This window comes from Mustela nigripes, chromosome 7, assembly GCF_022355385.1.
Source record: "Mustela nigripes isolate SB6536 chromosome 7, MUSNIG.SB6536, whole genome shotgun sequence".
Taxonomy (NCBI): domain Eukaryota; kingdom Metazoa; phylum Chordata; class Mammalia; order Carnivora; family Mustelidae; genus Mustela; species Mustela nigripes.
The window spans coordinates 119,727,728-119,748,285 of NC_081563.1; the positions used below are offsets into that span (position 1 = coordinate 119,727,728).

General features: G+C 45.2%; 1 protein-coding gene across 1 annotated transcript in view; it reads left to right on the top strand.

The window, feature by feature from the left end:
- The window catches only part of RPRD1B (regulation of nuclear pre-mRNA domain containing 1B), a 50,502-nt gene extending 39,236 nt beyond the window's left edge, over positions 1-11,266 (top strand). Inside the window, exon 7 of the mRNA XM_059406986.1 lies at positions 8,619-11,266. Coding sequence (XP_059262969.1) covers positions 8,619-8,768 — 150 coding nt within the window. The 3' untranslated portion in view covers positions 8,769-11,266. The remainder of the gene's footprint in view (positions 1-8,618) is intronic.
- Positions 11,267-20,558: the final 9,292 nt, after the last annotated feature.

Sequence of the window (20,558 nt, forward strand, 5' to 3'; positions counted from 1 at the left end):
GGTGGGAGAGAGGCGATATACCCTTAGTCTTTTGGAGGAGCCAGGAAACGTTATTTCCCTCCTGTTTTTCTTTCTTTCTTTCTTTCTTTTTTTTTTTTTTTGCTTATGGAAAGAAATTGCTCTTTTCATTCCTCGTAGAGAAAACTATATCCAGTTGCAGTGCAGTAGTCTACACGCTGCCTTGCCCCAGGCAGACCCACTAGCACTTAAAATTATAATAAATATTGCCTAAAATTATTCCATGTGGGAACTGTCCTTTGCCTTTCTACCCTTTGCTTCTTAGCTGCCCTCCAGGAAGACTTGATTCTGTCAGCAATTGGCTCAGAAGGAGAAACGATTGGAAGGCCTGCATATCTGATGTTTGCACAACATCGGTAACCTGGTTTTCCATAAAAATGGTTGTTAAGGAGGCGAGCTTGTGGGGGCTTTGTTATTTGCATAAAACTTAGATTTTTTGACATTTGACTTAAAAAAAAACCCAAAACTCATTTACTTTTTTGAAAGAGAGCACGAATGGAGGGGAGGGGCCGAGGGAGAGGGAGAGAAAGAATCCTAAGCAGGCTCCACGTTCCATTTGGAGCCAGATGTGGGGCTCAGTCGCACAACCCTGAGATCATGACCTGAGCTGAAATCAAAAGCCGGACGCTTAACTAGCTGAGCCACCAAGGCGCCCCAAAGAAAAATACTTAACTATAAATAGTAAATAGTTCTTCTTGTACTAGTATCATGGTTTTACCTGGTTTTATGTAATGAGGGACCCGTGGTATGCATGTAAGCATTTTTGGAGGACCCAGGTACATTTTTAAAATAAATCTCTCTCTCTCTTTGGAGGACCCAGGTGCATTCTTAAATCTTTCCCTTGCAGGGCTCAGACTCATGACTGAGATCAAGACCTGAGCCGAGATCAAGAGTCGGACACTAGGGGCGCCTGGGTGGCTCAGTGGTTTAAGCCTCTGTCTTCAGCTCAGGTCATGATCTCAGGGTCCTGGGATTGAGCCCCACTTCGGGCTGTCCGCTCAGCGGGGAGCCTGCTTCCCCCTCTCTCTCTGCCTGCCCCTCTGCCTACTTGTGATCTCTCTCTATCAAATAAATAAATAAAAATCTTAAAAAAAAAAAAAAAAGAGTCGGACACTAAACTGACTGAGCCACCCAGATGCCCCAAAATAAATCCTTTTTAAAGCATTTTATGGACATCCGTTAAACCGTAAATATTTAGCTTTATGATTACATTAAAGTTGGGAAATTTGCCCAGTCCTAAAATTCACTTTTTTTGTTTCATTTTTATTAATTTTCATTATATATAGACACTGTCTTTTTATTCTTCTTCTCTTGCTTCTGCAAATCCCTGTCAGAAGGGAGTTTCTGGGGCACATGGGTGGCTCAGTTGGTTAAGCGACTGCCTTTGGCTCAGGTCATAAGCCTGGAGTCCCAGGATGGAGTCCTGCATCAGGCCCCTTGCTTGGCAGGAGTCTGCTTCTCCCTTTGACCCTCCCCTTTCTCATGCTCTCTCTCTCTCTCTCTCTCTCTCTCTCTCAAATAAATAAGTAAAATCTTTAAAGAAAAAAAAAGGGGGGGAGATTTTGCTGTAGCAGTAGAAGCTCCCTTGAACCTTTTGTGTAGAGGGTCTGCTGGGGAGAAAGAAATACCCTGAAGACACATTGTGGTATAGTTCCAAGTTTGTGAAGCCCCTTCCCATTTGACTTCTCCAATGGATGGGTTGGATCGCTCAGAGAACATTCCTCTAATTGTAGCCATTTTGTCATTTTCCCTTCTGGGAAATACTTTGTGTTTACCTTTTTTATGGGTTTAGTAATGGAGACGAGAGGCCGTGAGCACTGGAGCTGGAGCCACAACTTCCTCCTTTTCTTCTGTCTTCCCCAGCATCTTACTCAGCAGCTCCAACCCTGCTGCGACACCCTAGAATGTATCATTTTGAAATGTTGCAGCTGCCACTGAGTCATGTGGGAGCGGGGAGCTGGCTGGGGGAGAGGTGCCCATCACTTACGGCTTTTTCTTCCTGCGTAGATTCTTGAAGAGAGGTTAAGAGCGGCATTCTCATTTCAGTCTGAAGATGTCTGTGTTTTCCCTAAAAAAACGACGGAAAGAAAGAGAAGTGTTGTAGTTTAAGCAGAGGCTGTGATTTCTAAGTGTAGCTCCTCTGAGCTTTATTGGCGAGAAGTAATAAGCCTCCTGGCTGGATGAAGAGGTCTGACTTCAGGGTGTGAAATCATTTTAGGGTGAGGGGCAGCTTCCCCTTTCTGCATGGCTCTCAGTCTTCATGTGATGAAGCAGTTCTTTGACTTAAATTCGGTATGGTGGGTCACCTTTAAAACAGGGCCCTTCATAAACTTCTTCGTGCATAATAACCCTTTATGACTCTTAATTGGGAGTAGCTGAGCAGTGGGTGGTTTTTATATACCATATGTCCTATAGCTCAACCGGGCCAGATAAAGGAAAACATTGGTCTTGATACTGGAAATCTTGTCTCATCAAATCAAGCCCTTGCCTGTGATGTTCTTTCTAACTTAATTTTTCTTACATAAATACTTCCTGGCCAGAAAAAAAAATAGATCTGACAATGTTTACATTTTGATCAGTATTTCTTATAGGAGTTGGTTAGAGGAGAAGCTTATAATTTTGTTTTGAAAATGAAATTCCTGTAGAAAGGTCACCACAGTGTCAGTCCCTGTCATTTCTAACCCTCTTATCTCAGAGCTCATCTGCAGCATGTCAGGTCTGGCCTGCTGCTCTTAACCAAAAAAGGCAAAGAATGTGGAGGGCTTGCTCCCTTCAGCCGGTTGTCTCAGTGCTCCATGATGGTCTGTGTTCGCACAGTGTCAGCTGGATCCACAGGAAGCAGGGGGTGTTGGACGCGTTTTCTGCTGCAAGTTCAGAGAGTCTGTGGGGCAGGATTCCAGAGCTTTGCCAGGACCATAAATCCTAGGCATTATCTCAGAACTGCACACTGGGCCTCACCCTCTGCGTTTTAAACATTTCTTGGCAGTCACATAAACCCAGGCAGTTTATCACAGGTGCCCATTTCCCTCTCCCCTTCTCAAGGATCCTGACACAGAAGGTAGCAGCAGCAAGTCTGATAGAACTATCGCCTGTTTCACGGCTCCCTGCAGTCTCTCGTGGGAGAGGTAGGGTTTGCTGCGGTAGGTGCGTGCAGCCGAGTGGTAGCCCGGCCCCTCGTCTCTGCCACCAGCCTCTTATAGATTATGCACGAGCAGGAAAAGACTAGCCACAGGACCACTTGGATTTGCCTTCTCTCCTCTTGCTGAAGATAGGTAGTGGGGGAACGGCAAGTATCTGAAGACAAGAGTACAAAGAGGAGCCATGGTGAATTGTGATGGAGAGGAAGAAAGAGAGAGGGAGAAGGCCGGGCAGCCCCGCCATCCTACTGATAGAAATCGTGCAGGTCCCGATCTTGCGCATTCCTCTCCCAGGCGGGGTAGCGTTGACTGTTAGAGTAAAGGCTTAGTCCTCTATTGCACACAAGTGTCAGGTATTTTAAACAAGGAGCATGTGACCGCCTTGCCACATCATTTCTCTGGCTGAGTGGTACTCGATGTACTAAAGAGGTTGTGGGATATAGTGTACTTAAATGAGTCAGAAGACTTTGAACAGGTCTCATCACGTTGATTTTAGTGATACCATGAAAAGAAGCTGGATTTCTGCTGAGGGCACAGTTTATAACCTTGTACCAGCAGAGCTTGTGGACCAAACTTTTGTTAGAAGACAGACTGGTAGGTTGAGAAGAAAGATTCTTAGGTTCTCATGATCTCTCTCCCCTGCCTGTCCTGAACCAAAGAGAAAAACTGGGAAGGCAGCTTGTGGGGAAGGAAGTGCCACTGCCTGACCAGTGAGGGTCTGGGAGCAGGAAAGGTGGAAGGCGAGTGAGAGCTGGAATTGTGTTGGGGGATAGTTTTGTTTGGATTCAATCTTGATTTTTCTTGTTTGTCTGTGGTGACGTTTATAGATGACTTTGGGAAAAAAATATTAATATATTAAATTAATATATTAAAAAAAAAAAAAAAAAGACGGGTTGGAGATCAGAGTCTGTTACTACCTGATCTATTTAGGGGACTTTAAAATTACTATCATTATTCAGTTTGACCTAGTCAGAGTTTGCCATGAATTCTTACCTACTTGTTTCTCCTCAAAGCATTAAACTAGGTCATTCAGCTATCTCAGCTAAGCCAGCTGCATGTTTTAACAGTTTTCAAGGCGATCTTCACCTGTATTTGGATGTTCAGAATTACCCTTGCTGATGCATTTAGACCTCTTGGCTTATATTTTAGGGCAGTTTTAGGTTCACAGCAAAATAAGAGGAAGGTACAGAGATTTCCCATATACTCCCCCCCCCCATCTCCCCAGCCCCCCACCAGTGTGGTGCATTTGCTGCCATTGATGAACCTCTGCTGATACGTCCTAATCACCCAGTGTCCATACTGTAGGGCTCACTCTTGGTGTCATATGTTCTGTGGGTTTGGACAAATGTATGACAGTATGTGTCCATCATTATAGTATTTTCACTACCCTAAAAATTCTGTGTGCTTGGCCTGTGCATCCCCACAACCCCTATCTCCATAGTTTTGCCTTCTGCAGAATGACATATAGTTGGGCTCATACAGTATGTGGCCTTCTCAGATTAGCCTCTTTCACTTAGGAATATGCATTTAACATTTATCCATGTCTTTTCATGACTTGATAAAGCCCTCCTTTTTAATGCCACAAAATTGTTTGGATGTACTGGAGTTTATTAATCGGTTCACCTACTAAAGAGCTTCGGGTGCTTCTTAGTTTTGGCAATTATGGAAAATGTCGCTACAAACATTTAAGTGGTGGTTTTTGTGTGGTGCAGGTTTTTAACTCCTTTGGAGTTAAACACCAATGAGCATGATTGCTGGATTGTATGGTAAGAGTAGGTTTAGTTTTGTAAGAAACCACCAGACTGTCTTCCAGAATAGTTGTACCATTTAGTATCCCCACCAGAATGTATGAGAGTCCCTCTTGCACCACTTCTTGTTGGCATTTGGTGGCATCAGTGTTCGGGTTTTGGTCATCCTAATAGATGTGTGGTGGTATCTGGTTTTAATTTGCATTCCTCTGATAACACATGTTGTCTTTTATAAAAACATTCTCTCCTGGTTTGTGTCTTGTCATTTTCATTCTGTTGACAGTGTCTTTTGCAAAGCAGAAAATTTTAGTACCGTCTAGCTTTGGTGTGTTCCTTCATGGGTCAGGCCTTTGGTGTTGTATCTTAAAAGTCATCACCAGACCAAAGATCATCTAGATTGACTTCTCCTGTTCTCTAGGAGTTTTATAGTTTTGTGTTTTCCATTTAGGCCAGTGATTCATTTTGAGTTAATTTTTGTAAAGGTATAAGATTTGTGTCTAGATTTGGTGTTTTGCATGTGAGTGTCCAGTTGTTCCAACTTTTTTGTTGAAAACACTCTGCTGTATTGCCTTTGTCTCCTTTGGCAGAGATCAGTTGACTGTATTGATGTGGGTGCATTTCTGGACTCTGTGTTCTGTTGCATTGATCTATTTGTTCTCTGGGCAGTATCACATTGTCTTGATTACTGTAGCGTCATAGTAAGTCTTGGAGTTGAATGTTGTCAGACTTTGTTCTTCTCTTTCAATATTGTGTTGACAATTTTGAGTCTTTTGCCTCTCCATGTAAATTTCAGAAGCACTTTGTCTGTATTCACAAAATGGCTTGCTGTGCTTTTGACTGTGACTACACTGAATCTGTAGATCAAGTTGGGAAGAACTGACGTCTTTATAATATTGAGGCTTCCTATTCATGAACATGGAATATCTCCCATTTATTTAGTTCTTGTTTGTATCAGAGTCTTGTAGTTTTCCTCATATGGGTCTTGTACATATTTTGTTAGATTTACACCTGATTAGTATTTCATTGTCTTATCTGCTAATGTAAACTCCCTGCTTTTTAATCTTTTTCATTGACAGTCCTACTTTCGTCCTTTCTGTAGTGATGTCCTCCTCCTAGGTTCATGCACCTGCTCTGAAAGTAGAAATCCCTGTGGAAAGAGTAGCCCAGTGGCATGAGGAGGTGTGTACGGGATTTATCAGCGTTTAGACTGGCCCAGAGAGGTGACTTTGATGGGGAACATGTTTCCTTTAAAATTAAAATGAAGTTTCTTTGATGATATTTAGGATATAATTGCAGCCTCCCTCTTCCCAACCTCCCGACCTCCAGACAGGAACAAATGGTGTTTGTTTGTTTGTTTGTTTGTTTTTAAAAGATTGCCTAGGAGAAGATTATTTGAACTTAAGGTGGTATCTAATGAGATCACCTGCCTTCCCTTTTAAACTCAGATGGACTTACTAAGTTAGTGTGAGCGTAACTCCAGAGTCCAGAGCCTTGGATTCTGATCCCCGGTCCGTTCATGATCTTCAGACTGTTCTTAAGGAATGCCTTCACTTGAAGTCCTGTGTAGCTGCCAGGAGTGATGGCTCCAAGTCAGGGTGGTTTTTGTCTCTCACATTTGGTCAGAGGATTTGGGTAGAGAGCAAGGGATAACTATTTAGTAACTATTTTTCCTTTTTTGTACATAGAATCAGGAGAAGTTTATTAAGTAAATCCATGTTCAGTAATAGAGAATTAGTCTTCTCTGTTAATTTCCCTTGAAGTATAAAAAACCAAAGGAAAAAAATGTTTGCAGAGGAAAGAACAAGGAAATCTTGACATTTTAGATCCTCAGACCTGAAAGTGGTTACCAGTTTCAAGAATGAAAGCTGATTACTTAATGTGACGTGCTTGGAATGTTATGTTTCATGTATTGTTAATTTATTGGGCAACTATTGGACACCTACTGTTTCCAGGGTACTGCTGGTCATGGTGGATGATGGGTAAAGCAGTTGGGTTTGGTCTTAGCCTCCTGAAGCTCACTAATTTGATGGGGGTATCATCATAATTTATGTCAGCCATTATTTTAGTTGCGTTAGGTCTACAAAGGAAAGAAATGGGATGCCAGGAGAGCTCACTTTCTGCCCCTGTCTCTTCATCCCATGGCTGTGTGAGCAGCTCTCATTTTAGGTGGAAGCCTTGACTGCTGGCACTAATGTAGCCACAGAGCCTCCCTGCCTGTGCTTCCATATCTCTTCTCCCTGTCCTCGCCTGGACTTTGTCTACAGATTGACCTCTTCATTTAACCTGTTTCCTGTCTTATCACTCTTCCCGGGAGTGCTTAAGCATATGCCCTCAAACTCTCTGCCTCTGTAAGTGTGTAGAACATATCTGGTACAAAGGAATCTAGAACTTGAAGAACAATCTTGTGAGTGGGCCAGTTCCTTCACTTTCAGATAAGGAAGGTGAGGACAAAGGAAGCGGAAGGCCACACCTACAATCACAGAGCAAGTTACAGCCAGAGCCAAAACTAACCCAGTCTTTGCCTCATAGCCTGTTCTGTGGGCTTTTGTTACATGCCTGCAGGAGAGGCTTTAGTCCACAGGGATCCATTCTCAGGACCTTTCTGTCTCTGTGGAAAGACTGAGGAGGGTGACACAGCTGTTTTTAAGGGAAAAAACCAGCCCCAAGAGGGGCCATAAACACCTCACAAGGCTCAGAGTTGTTACTGCAGCCAGATTTACCAAGGGTGCCTTTCGCTGGGAGGAAAGAAAATAGTGCACCAGGTTCCTGTCATCAGGGAAGTCCTGTTTTAGAGGAGCCGAGGAGTCTAACCTGTGTGAAGAGAGCACCTCAGAGCAGCCTGTTCGGGGCTCAGACGCACCGCTGCGCGCGGGAGAGCTCCAGAACCGGTCTTCTGGATGAGGAGGAAAGCTTTTCCTGGGGAGACAGGGAGGCAGAACTTCCCTGAGACCAGGAGAAGAAAGATCCCCCTCCAGGCTTGAGGGGAACCCCAAACCAATGGCGCACGCAGGCAGCGGCCTGTGCACAGGGGATTGGGAAGCTACAGGAAATACATGCAGGCAGGAGCTATTCTTAGCAGATCTGGAGCTCTGAGCAGTCACAGAGAGAGTATGGTGCCCCACTTCTCTTTCTTACGGAAGTAGCTTGATGAAAGCTGGCCTTCCAGAAGATAAGCCTGGCATGTTTGGGGGAGCCTCGCAGAAGGCCTCCTCTGGGCCTCGCTGCAGTTGCTCAGGCGTGGAATGACGAAGTCCTGGACGCAGGCAGTGGCAGTGGGGATTCGAGCTTCTGTGGTGCTCGCTGATACTGGATTACTCTCTCAGTTTAACGCTAAGTATTGCTTTATATCGAGTTTTCTAGGGATGTCTAGGTGGAACCCTCGAGATCATTGGAAAGCCTGAGAATCTGTATTTTATTTTATAAGGTGTTTTGAAATAGATAAGAACCAATTAAGAGAATGCAAATACAAAGTGTCACTGTTTTTCCTTCCAAATATCATTTAATTCACTGTTGCCGTTATTGAACTCTGCTTTCCTTTTTTATGTCGAGTTTTTTTCCTTTTTAGAACCCAAACACTGTAGTTTGGCTGAAGCGGGGAGGGGTGGTCTGCTGGGAGGAACGTAGAGCAAGAAGCTGAGAGTATCTCTATTGGCTCCCTAAGCCGGGCCATCAGCACACACGGACTTAACCACATTGCTTCTCTTTGCCTCCTTAGGAATATAAACAGAAGCTTGCTCGGGTCACCCAGGTCCGCAAGGAACTGAAGTCCCATATTCAGAGTTTGCCAGACCTCTCATTGCTGCCCAACGTCACAGGAGGCTTGGCCCCGCTGCCCTCTGCTGGTGACCTGTTTTCAACTGACTAGGACAGGTGTCATGCCCCAGATCCCATCTCGACCAGCAGAAAGAAGAGGGCAAGTCATGGCTGGAAATAACCTTGTGGCCCCTGGTTCTGTCCCTTCATCCCGCTCCCGCAGCCTCAAGAACCACAGACTCTGATCCTCCTCTCCGTCCTCTCTCGAGCACAATTCAGAACAGTGGCGAGTGGAGTCCAGTTTAGATTCGTATGGGCAAGGAGTACAAGCTCTCCCACTTCATGTTTTCATGCCCCTGTTGGGTTTCCATTCTTAGCTCTCTCTTTACACTCAAGAAGTTACGAAAATCATGTGTCCTTCTGGAAGCGTTCAGAAGAATCTTGTCGCTCATGACAGCATTGTGTCATGAAAGCAACTTCTCTTTTCTGAGCTGGGCTTGTTCAAGTTCAGTCCGGGCCTCCACTGAAGGACTCGCGCTGGACTCATGGACTTTTCCTGGCTACCATCTACCCCAAAGGTTGGAGGCACAACCGTCAAGCAGCTTTGCCATAAAGAGTTTGCCAAATCTCATCCTTCCTTTCCCTTCCTTTTAGTGATGGGTAGTCAGAAGTGAGGTGCGCTTGTTTTGTGAGCAGACTAGGGCATCTAGCGGTAAGAGTTAAAGCTGATCTGGAACACAGCCACAGTTCAGAAACAAGAGTAACAGGGATCACAAGCATGAGTTAAAAGTAAGTTATTTGCTCCAGGTTCCTACAAACAACCTTCCAAGCCACCCACTGTCAGAGAAAACGCTCCTAAAAACCTGATCTTTTGTCCCTGATTGGTTGTGAAGGCAATTATTAGAAATGGCACTGGTGGGCCCCAAAAGCTTAAGACTTACTAAGAGTCTGGGCTCTGCACAGGTGTTGTTGCTTTTTCAACCCATGTCTTTCGGGGAGCAGGGCTCACACTAACATTTACTTCGCTGCGCGCGTGTCTGCAGTATGGTGAGTAAACTTGAGTATGTCCCTTGCGAATATGACACTGTGCCTGTTTGTGTGTGTGCGCGCGCGCGCCCCTGGCCACCGCACGCCCCTGTGCCCGGAAGAGGGAGGGGTCCTCTGATGGGCTGTCACGGGATAGCTCATCTCGGGCAGAGGAAGGGGGCAAGTCAGGGATTTTTAATTTGGGGTTTTAATTCCATTATCATGCCAGCTGACATTATGACTATATATCGTAGTCAGAGAGGATTTTTACCTTGCTTTTAGTGAAGGTTAGGCCTGCTAGCTGTAAATCATTCTGATTTGGCAGGCTTATTTTTGACATTGGAAAGGGCAGAAAACAATTTGCCCCAGTAGTATAATAGGAGTAGAGCCCAGAGGCTGAAATCCAGAAGCTGTAAGAAGGAATTCAGTGGTGGGGGCCGCAGAATCTCCATTATTTTGAGTTGCTATTTTCAGGATTACCAAAAAGCCAATTACTTGTGGTTTTACATGTTAAACATGTTGAAACATAGCCTGTGTTTTAAACATGTGGCAGGCTTTCCTTTAAGAAGCTCTCCCGCCTGCCATGAAGTGAGAACGACGGAAAGTCGTAGCAGGTGTTCAGTTTAACTCTGTGTAGAACATAGTAGCATTTGAGCTGTGTTTTGGATTTGAATATGGACCGTGTGTTGTTTGCTTATTGACACTGCCTGTTGTCCTGTCATTATTAAATTAATGAGTCTCTGTAACTATAAAGTTTTTCTTCCCAGAGGCCATAGGGCAGTAGGTGACCTTACTAAAATCGCAAGATCAAGTCTAGTCTTCGCTGTGTGTGCACATGCGCCCCACTCCCCATCTGGTGCGCTCTTTAGTCCCGCGTGTGAGCTTGTTTTGGAACGGACCCATCTCGGACATTCTCTGGCTTTCGCCGAGGAAGCGAAATTTTACTAGCCATGAATCAAAAGGGTATAGTAGATATTTGCTCTGATCAGCTAGATGAAAGTGTCGTAACGTGATGGATTTCACCCACTGCTATGTTTTATCTGATTGAGTTTGACCAGCAATTGGTGCATAATGAATACAGCAAGAGCAAAAAATGAAACTGTAGCAATTATGTAAATGAATGTGTTGGCCTCCTAACACCTGTTACTAGTGGACTTCCTATGAGGAAGTTAGTTTGGGGCTTTGTTTTGTTTTTTAATGAAATACTTTTGTTTTTTAAATCTTAATTCTCCCCTTATCCTCCCCAACTGTGCTTATTACTTCTTTTAATTTAAATGAACCTTTCTTCTCCTTGTATGTATGAGGTGATCTGGTGGGGTGGGGTGGGTGGTTTTGTTTTGTGTTTTTTCTTTCTTTAGGGCATCCATAGGCCTCAAAGGACCTTTCCTTTAGGTCATATTCCTCAGAAAGTCTTCATTCTTCTTTGTTTTGTTTTTTTTTCTTAAAGAATATTTTTAAAGCTTAAATTTGTATATTAATTTAGGACTTTATTTAGAAGTATAGGCTGTCATTGGCGGCAGCAGTATATTCTGAAATGTCTCATAGATATATATTTTTGAATAAAGATGGTGTTGTTGAACGACATTGTGTGATGTTTCTTTTCCCTGCCTTGTTATAGAACACCCGCTGCTTTCCTCTAAGCAGCCAGTAATTAGGATCCACCAATAGGGATCGCGCCGTCTGCACAGAATCTTGTCCCTTAGGAGTTTTGTGACTGTTAGTGGCCCATAAATACTCGGCACTTACATAGTATTTTCTAGTTCTTTCCAGGGGCTTAATTAGCTTTAATTAGCCAATCCACACAGTGCCCCGGAGAGGTACCTCCATAGTTTTATCCTCATTGTACAGAAGTGGGAACCGATGGAGAGAGGTTAAATGACTTTTTCCCCAGTACCAGAGTCTCTGACAGATTCAGACTTGGAAGTTCTTTGATTTCAGCACTTTTGTTCACACTGCTGGGCCTCCAGAGAGAGATTTGATTTTGGCAATCCAATGAAAGCTGCTCTGAACAGTTAAAAAAAGAAGAAGAAATGTGAGGTAATCATTAATCCAGGTGGTATGTTCCTTTCTCTTTTTCTTTCACTCTCAGTGAAAGCACATTGGCTGAGCATCGTTGGCAAGAACTTGAAATAATGAAAAACAGTTTGAAAATACAGCCTTTCTAAATAACTGATCGGTTTGAAAGGCTGATTTTAATCTCTCCACTGGGTGATGGCAATATTGGCCAGAAAAAGTGGGGTTCCTCGTCTGGGAATACAAGAAGGCTGCAGTAGCTGTGGTCCTTCAAGACTAAAGTGCGGTTCAAGGCCAAGTCCAGAATCAGGGGAGTTGAAACCGTGCATTGCTGAAGTTCTGCCTTAAAATGTAAAGGTTGACTGTGACACATGAGTCTCAGGAGACAGAATCTCCTGTGTCCGCAGGTTTCATGGCCTACTTAATGCCTCCACTCCTACCTATAAATAGTAAGTCCATAATTCCTCGGGTTTAATTAGCACTTCAGGCTACAAAATATGACTGAAAGATTCTCAGCTGAAGATGGAACTGCCTAAGAGTTCATGAATCTGTCAAAATGCTTAACTTTTGTGATTAGAGTCGTTAACTCTCCCTGTGACCTTCCTGGGCCACGTGCTTCCCTCCCTGGGTCTCCGTTTTCTTATCTCTGAAACACGGTATTGCACTAAATTATTTCTGGGTTCTCTGCCAGCCCTAAAATCTTGGGGTGGTTGTGTTGCAGGAGAAAAGCGCAGGACCGAAGTCTGAGAACACTGAACGGCAAATCCTAGGTTCCCAGGAGCATTCGTTAGATAGGATAATAATACCACCACTCTGCTATATACAGTTGCTTTAAAAAAAGAAGGGTGCATATGCGGAACCTTGGAGACTGCCATCTATAAGTATCAGAACATAAGACACAGGACCGGGACTAGGAAGATGGGAATAAAACACTGTTGACTGGACACAAATTAATCTGCATTTGGTGTAGTCGAGATCTTTAAGAAAAAGCTATTTTCCAGCCTAGTTTGCTGTCTTATTTTCTGCCAGAATCATTCATCTGGCTAAACTCATTTCTCATCACCACCTCCGTGGGGTTTTTCATTTAAAAATCATTCTTCCACTCTAAGGCACAGATTCAATTAAGAATCCATTATTCTCCTGTATAGTAGATTGGGATTTGCGTAGCTTCACATAGTGTTGAAAGCCCAGTTGGTTCAATTTTTTAGACTCTGAAATAGTTATTTTGCATTAAAATTTAATTTCTACCACTGGTTGGATAAACATTAAAATTAGCAGTATGAATCAGAATTTATCCAATTTTTTTTTTTTAATACAAATCAGAGGCTACTGTGACAAGTGATGGCCTGCATCTGATCTCTCACTGTGATGACCTTGGCTGAGTCTCCCAGCCTTTACCTTAACCTTTAGCTTTAACCTTAGCTGCTGCTTAAAGGGAACGAATGGGGGTGGGGGGAGTTGACTTGAGTAACCTCTGAAGTCCTTTCCACCCAGGTTTTGAGAGCATTGCCTCCTCCCGAGAGTCTTACTAAAGCGCACACAATGCGCTCCGCAAATTTTTGGAACACCAGTTATCTGTGTGAACTCTTAGTTGTAGAATTGTAAAATGGTTACGAACATACCTATTCGTAACTTCAAATGAGTTTTTTTTTAAAGGGCCTAGTGCCACGTCTGGGATAATAAATTAGGGGTTCAATAGTAGCTGTACTATGTTCAAGAATAATGTAGGTATTTAAACGCTCATACAACAAGATGTTAAAATAGATGGTTTTTGGAAGGCGGCGAGGAATCCCACATGCCTGTACCATATTCTGTGTTTACAATGGAGATGGTAAAACACCTGTAGCCCACTAAACTTTCTCACTCACGTGGAGGGTATAAAAGAGTCAGGAGTTAGAGTTGAAGGTGGGGGACTTGGGGTGTGGATTTCTTGGAAGAGAGCCATTGGTGTTCTGAGTCCCCCAAGGGAGAGGGCTGCCAGCTGCCCCTTACTTACCTTCAGGCTAGGGAAGAGGGCTTCAGTGGAGCTTAATATGTGTTTCCTCTAGGGTGACAATCCAGTGCACAGGACAGACCCCTGCCTGGAAAAAAAACTAAAGGACAGGATGTCAGTAGGAAGGTGCTTTGATGATGGAGCAAGGGAGAGGTGCCTGGGTTGTGTGCAGCCCCTTCTAGAATTTGTTGGGCAAGGGATGCCTGTCTGTCTCCCAAGGACCAGATGTGGGCTCTGTATGCAAGAAAACTGACAAGGGGTCATCTCAGATCCTAACCAAGAGCGACAGTCCTCGCTCAGGTGTAGTGCTGAGGAGGAGAAAGCTGAGGGCTGGGGGTGTGCCTATAGAGAGAAAGAAATGTTAAGGAATGGGTACATGCAGTTGTGGGGCTTGGTAAGTCCCAAACCTGTAGGGCAGGCCAGCAGCTGGAGACCCAAGAAAGATCGGCATATGAGTCCAAAGGCTGTCTGCTGGCAGCACTTCTTGCTCAAGGGGAATGTCTGTCTGTTTTATTTATTAAGTCATGCAACTGATTGGATGACGCCCACCCGTATAGAGGATCCTCCGATCTTTCCATTTAAGTGTTAATCTCATCCTAAACGCACCTTCATGAAAATACCCAGGATAATGCTTGACCAAAGAGCTGGGCTTTGTGGGCTAGCCCAGTTGATACATAAAATTAACCATCACCCTTGCCGACACTTTATTTTCCATTTTAAAAATGATACCTATGTATCTGTCCTGGGGCTCCACAAGAAAGTAGCAGAAACCAGGTGGCTTAAAACAACAAATTTATTGTCTAACAGTTGTGAGATGTTTGCAGGCCCGTGCTCCTTCCAAATCCTCTGAGAGAGGCTCCTTCCTTGCCTCTTCCAGCTTCTGGTAGCTCCAGGCATTCCCTGGCTTGTGGCAACATAACTCTTATCCCTGCTTCTGTCTTCACATGGCCATATTACCCCTATGTCTTTGTCCAAATTTACCTCTTTTTAGGGCCCACCCTGATGACCTCAACTTGATTAAACCTGCAAGCCTTTATTTTTAAATGAGGTCACAGTCACAGATCCTGGGACTTAGGCTTTCAACCTATCTTTTTAAGGAGGGAACATAATTCAACCCATAATAGTAGCCATCCTGGTGGGTGATTTGCATTTTCCATTGGCTAATGGCAGCGAGCGTCTTTTCCTGTGCTTGTTGTCTTCTTTGGAGAAGTGTCTATTCACGTCCTTTGCCCATTTTTTTTTTTTTTAAAGATTTTACTTATTTATTTGACAGCACAAGCAGGCAGAGTGGCAGGCAGAGGGAGAGGGAGAAGCAGTCTTCCAGCTGAGCCTAATCCTAACCCTAATCCTAACCCCAACCCTAACCCTAACCCTCATATGGGACTTGATCCCAGGACCCAGGGATCATAACCTGAGCCAAAGGCAGATACCCAACCAACCGAGCCACCCAGATACCCCCCCAGCTCAACCTTTCATAAATTCCTGACAGAGACCGGCTTCCTGGTAGAGTTGTAAAACTCAAGAATACTCAGGAATTCCAAACACAATGTTGTTAAAGTTCTCTAGCGACCTTTAATGAAGTCACCGTCTATTCGTTAAATGATATTTTGGAGTTCAACCCCAAATGAAAACAACTAGGATAGAGATTTTCAGTTCCACCTATGAAGAAGTAAGTGCTATGGGAATTGCCCTCATGGTAACTACTGGAAAACCATTCAAATATGTAAAACAAATGTTTTCAGACATCGGCTATCAGGAAGCACAGAACTGTGAGTTCCCGAGACAAGGGAAACAGATAAGCAGAGGTGAGTGCCCCCATCTTATGGAGGGTGTTCCCAGTCTGCTGGGAGCCAGAGGCCCCCTATATCACTGAGATGAGGAGGCACACATCAGAGTTCAGGAAGGTTGCGGTGGCTAGAATCTGGGGGGAGGACTAACAGGAGTTAGCTGTACAGACACTGTGCTCCGAAAATCTGCAGAGGGTTTCCTGGACCCCTTGGGGAGTTCTGAGCAGGATGTGTGGGATGAAAGTTGGTGTGACCAAGGGAAGAACAAACAGAAAGCAATGGCCCAGCTAGTTCCTGCCACTCACAGGGGTCTGGGAGTAGTTGAAGTTTCTGCAAGGCAGAGCAGAGAGGCCTCATCATAACCCAGAGCACTGGCCAGAATCTGCAGAAAGGTCATGCCTTTGTAGTTGGACTAAATTAGTACTAGAGTAAAAGCTGCTTTCAGCCAGCCATAAATAAAGCTTGGTAGTGAGCTTCAAGCTGGTCTGTAACTGAACGGCTTGGCAAAAACGAAGTCCAGCTCTGTTTAAAGAAATACAACAAAACCTAGCACGCCACAGTGTAAAATTCACTCTTTGGCATCCAAAAAAAAAGAAGAAAAAATCAGCACACATGCAAAGAAGCAGAAGAAATATGACCAGAGTCCGAAGAAAAATAAACCAATAGATCCAGAATGGCACAGATGATGGAATTGGTTGACAAAGAGCTGAAACAGCTGTTGTTAACATGATAAATGCTCAAGGATATAAAGGAGAATATGAACATAATGAGGAAAGACAGAGGACATATATATATTTTTTATTTTGAAGATTTTATTTACTTTTTTGAGAGAGAGAGAGAGCATGAGAGGGGAGAGGTCAGAGGGAGAAGCAGACTCCCCTGCCAAGCTGGGAGCCTGATGTGGGTGGGACTCGATCCCCGGACTCCGGGAGCATGACCTGAGCCAAAGACAGTCTCTTAACCAACTGAGCCACCCAGGCACCCGACATATATTTTTAAAATCCAAATCAAATTTCCAGAGTTGAAAAATACAGTATCTGAAATTCAACTGACCAGAGTGGCAATAACCTCAGATGGGACACCACAGAAGAAAAATGTGGAGTTGAAGAGTGAAATTAAAGAAATTAAGAAATTAATTAAGAAATTTAAAAAGTGGGGTGCCTGGGTGGCTCAGTGGGTTAAGTCACTGCCTTCGGCTCAGGTCGTGATCTCAGGGTCCTGGGATCGAGTCCCACCAATCCAGGGTCCATGGTCCAGGGTCCATGTGGGGCTCTCTGCTCAGCAGGGAGCCTGCTTCCCCACCTCTCTCTGCCTGCCTCTCTTGCCTACTCGTGATCTCTCTCTCTGTGTCAAATAAATAAGATTAAAAAAAAAAAGAAATTTAAAAACTGAAATTAAAGGCACAGTAATGGAAATTATTCAGAATGAAGCACAGAGAGAAAATACCAGAAAAAGAAAGAAACAGAGCTGCCTGCGGGACAGCACTGACTGCCCAAGATACATACCAGAAGGAAAGGAAAGAGGCAAAGAGGAAAGAACTAATGGCCATTCCTCAACTATGATGAAAATTGTAAAGCCATTGTTCTATGGAGCTCAGCACCTCGAGAAAAACAACCCTGAACGAGCTGCACAGGCTAACACACATCATAGTCAAGGTGCCGGGCCAGTGATTAAAAAAAAAAAGAAGAAGACAGACAGACACACAGAGTAACAAAGATCAGAGTGACAGTGAATTCTCAGACAGCCCGCAAGCCAGAAGAGAACACCCACGCCATCCCACAGGTGTTGGGGGGTGGGGGGGCCTGCTATCGACCTAGCAAAAACGTCTTTCAAAATAATAAACAATAAATAAATAAACAAAAGTAAAAGCTAGATAAAAAACGTTTTCAGTGCAACAAAAGGTGAAAGAATTAATCACCGCTAGACCTGGGCAACGTCAGACAGAAGACAAATGATAACAGATGGAAATCCAGATCCCCAGAAAGGAGGGAAGAACACTGAAAACCGCCTGGGGAAATAGATCATGTTTTCTTTTTGTTTAAATATCTCCAAAAGAGAATTTTTGAAACAGAGATAAGAATGTATTTGGGGTTCATAACGTACAACAAAGCAACAACATCTGATGATAGTGACCATCAGTTCCCCCCTGCCCCCAGCCTGCGGTTCTCACCCCAGAGCCAACACGGGGACAGTCTGTAGGGCAGGCAGAGGACTCTCTTGTGCGGCAGGCAGGGGACCCTGCTCCCTCCCAGGGAGGGAGCAGAGAGCAGCCAGGTGCCCATCCTATGGTGCACATGTTTCAGCAGAACAAACAAGTATGCATCAAGTCCACTGGACAGGAAAGATCCTTCCAGACAAGGTGCGCTGCCCAGCACTGGCTATGAGGGCTCTTCATGCCACATTGGGACTGGTGTAACGTGCACGCGATAGAGCGTGATGACTTCCGGGTTGCTGGGTTATGAATTCATGAAGTCTCCATCTAGTTCCTGAAATCTGCTCGTTCAGAATATCAGCTGCCTGCGTTAGGTACTCCTCCTCTTGTCCCTGGCCCAGGGGCTCGTTGGGGAGATCTATGTGGACTCAAAGCCAGATTAGAACGCATTTCACTTCCCTCGACAGGTTCTTTGTACTATTGTTACCCTGGCGGCTTCTTTTTACTTTTTTATAAATTTTTAATTTTTTTAAGATTTTATCTATTTATTTGACAGAAATCACAAGTAGGCAGAGAGGCAGGCAGAGAGAGAGAGATGAAGGGAAACAGGCTCCCTGCTGAGCAGAGAGCCCGATGCGGGGCTTGATCTCACGACCCTGAGATCAGGACCCAAGCTGAAGGCAGAAGCTTAACCCACTGAGCCACCCAGGCACCCCGACCCTGGCGGATTCCACTTCGGTTAAACCTGATGAGTCCATCCAGCATCGGCTGGAGCCAAGAGCCCCGAATTCCGAACCCGGTTCAAGCCCCAGCTCCATCACTGCAGAGCGGAATGACCTGAGACAAGTCCCTTCCAATCTCGGGATGAGTCTGACCGATCAGGAAGACAGTACTTCCAGTTCTCCCCGGAGGCCTTCACCCCAAAGCTCAACATGACAGCCTCAAGGAAGGAAGGCAGCACGGGGTGGCAGCGAGCCCTAGCGCCAGGCTCCGGCGGCCTGAGTTCGAGGCCCAGGCTCCAGTCTCCCCCACCTCACTGGCACCCTGAGCGAGGGACTCCACTTCCCTATGTCTTGATCTCTTGATTTCATCATCTGTATTGTATAGACGATAACAGACTCCATCTCAGATGTTTAGGGCGGTTTAATGAATCAATATTGCTAAAGTCAGCTGAGCGACATGAGTATGTGCTAAATAAACAAAAGCTGTGTGCTGATATGAAACCATCTGGACAAACTCTGGGCGGGCGAGCCTGGGATATGGCACAGCTGGACTTGGCCTTTCTTCTCCCCAGAGGTCCTGGGGCAAGAACTGCGCCCTCTTAAAGCCACAGCTGTTGTGAAAATATGCTAAGAGTTGGCGGGCAGGGTTGGGGGGCGGCCCTGGTAACTGCAGGAGGGCGGGCAGACCCCCAGCTCCCAGGGAGGAGTGGGTGACCTAGGACAATTTAGCTTGCAGATGGGGGAGGGCAAGTGTGGTGGTCCTTGAGGGGCTGTGGATGAATACAGGCTTAAAAATGGTTCTTACTCTGGGGATAAAACTGGCGACAAGAGAAGGATGTTTCAGTGGAGAGAACTTCTGACCCATCATCAGGAAGACTGGTGGCGCCGCCAAGGCTGGCTGACCCTTCTTGTCTGGGGTCCTGTCAGGCGCTTCTCAGCAAAAGGTTAGAGAGTGGTTAGAGATGATCCATGCATGGCCCCTCCCCGAGCTAGTAGTCCCGGACTCTAGTATTTCTGTTGGCTTTGAGATTTGACGGCTGATAAGTGGTGCTATTCTAAAGGTCCAACATTTGAAGCTTGCCAAGAACTCTCCAAAGAGCGTCTGCCCAGATTTGCCGGGCTGCCTCCTGATGAAGTGTTCAGGGTGCTGACATTGCTGTAGGAAGCCCCCCTCTGTCTCCGTGGATTATGAAACATGGAGGTGGTGGTTTCAGCCCCTGGCAAGGTCATGGAGAGGCATTTTGTCTGAGAGCTGTCATTGCTCAAGAACCCAAGGATGGACCTTCAAACCCTCTTTTGATATTGCCGGTGGCTGCCCTTGAAACGTCAAAAGGGACATCCAGACCTGGCCCCGCATTTGCCCATAATCCCATGGCATCTGCACTTCATTTCAGTGGCCTGGAAGTCTGTGAAGTCATTCCGAAGAGCAGCTTTCGTATGTGCCTTGGCCAAAACAAGCATGGAGAAGCCTGGTTAGCAGGTGCTTCAAAGTTTATTAAATCATAGCGTGACCTGTTAAACATGGATTCAAATAAGCCATGGTTCTCGTTCCCACTAGGGCTCTTTGACCAGCTGTGCAACAGACCAGTAGTGACCCCTCTGTCCCTGGAGGCATCCAACAGTGACTATGTGACCACTTACTTGGGCCATGCTCACAGAAGGGGTTCTCCAACCCAGCAGCAGAAAGGCAGTAAACTTGAATGCCTTCAAGGCCGGGGAGGGCCGTGGAAGGGAAGATGTGGCCAGCCATGGCCAGACGTGTGTGTGATAACCGCTAGGCCGCTGAGCCGAGCGTCAGCAGGCTGGGGGCGGGGGCAGCACCACGATGGCCAGATTGTCTGATTTTTCTAAGAGAAGGTGGAAACCTGGATTTGTTTGTAAAAATCTCTCCATGTTTAAAGGTTGGCAATTAATTTGAATACCGGTTGGAGGGTTTTGTTTGTTTGTTTTTTGTTTTTTGTTCTTTGTTTTTTTTCCAATGCCAGCGTGTTTCGTGCTTGCCATACAGGTTTGCAACATCGCTTGTTTTAGAATGTTTGTTTCAGAATGCCAGTGTGTTTTCCGCTTTTGCAAGTAGAGAGTTCTTCTCTGCTAACGAGCGGTGACAGGACCGCAGAGCCGACCACAGGCCGAGAAAGAATCCTTGTTCTAAGAGGCATCTGTAGGTGTGAGATCCAAGCCTGCAGGCGCCGCCACCTTGATCCTGCTC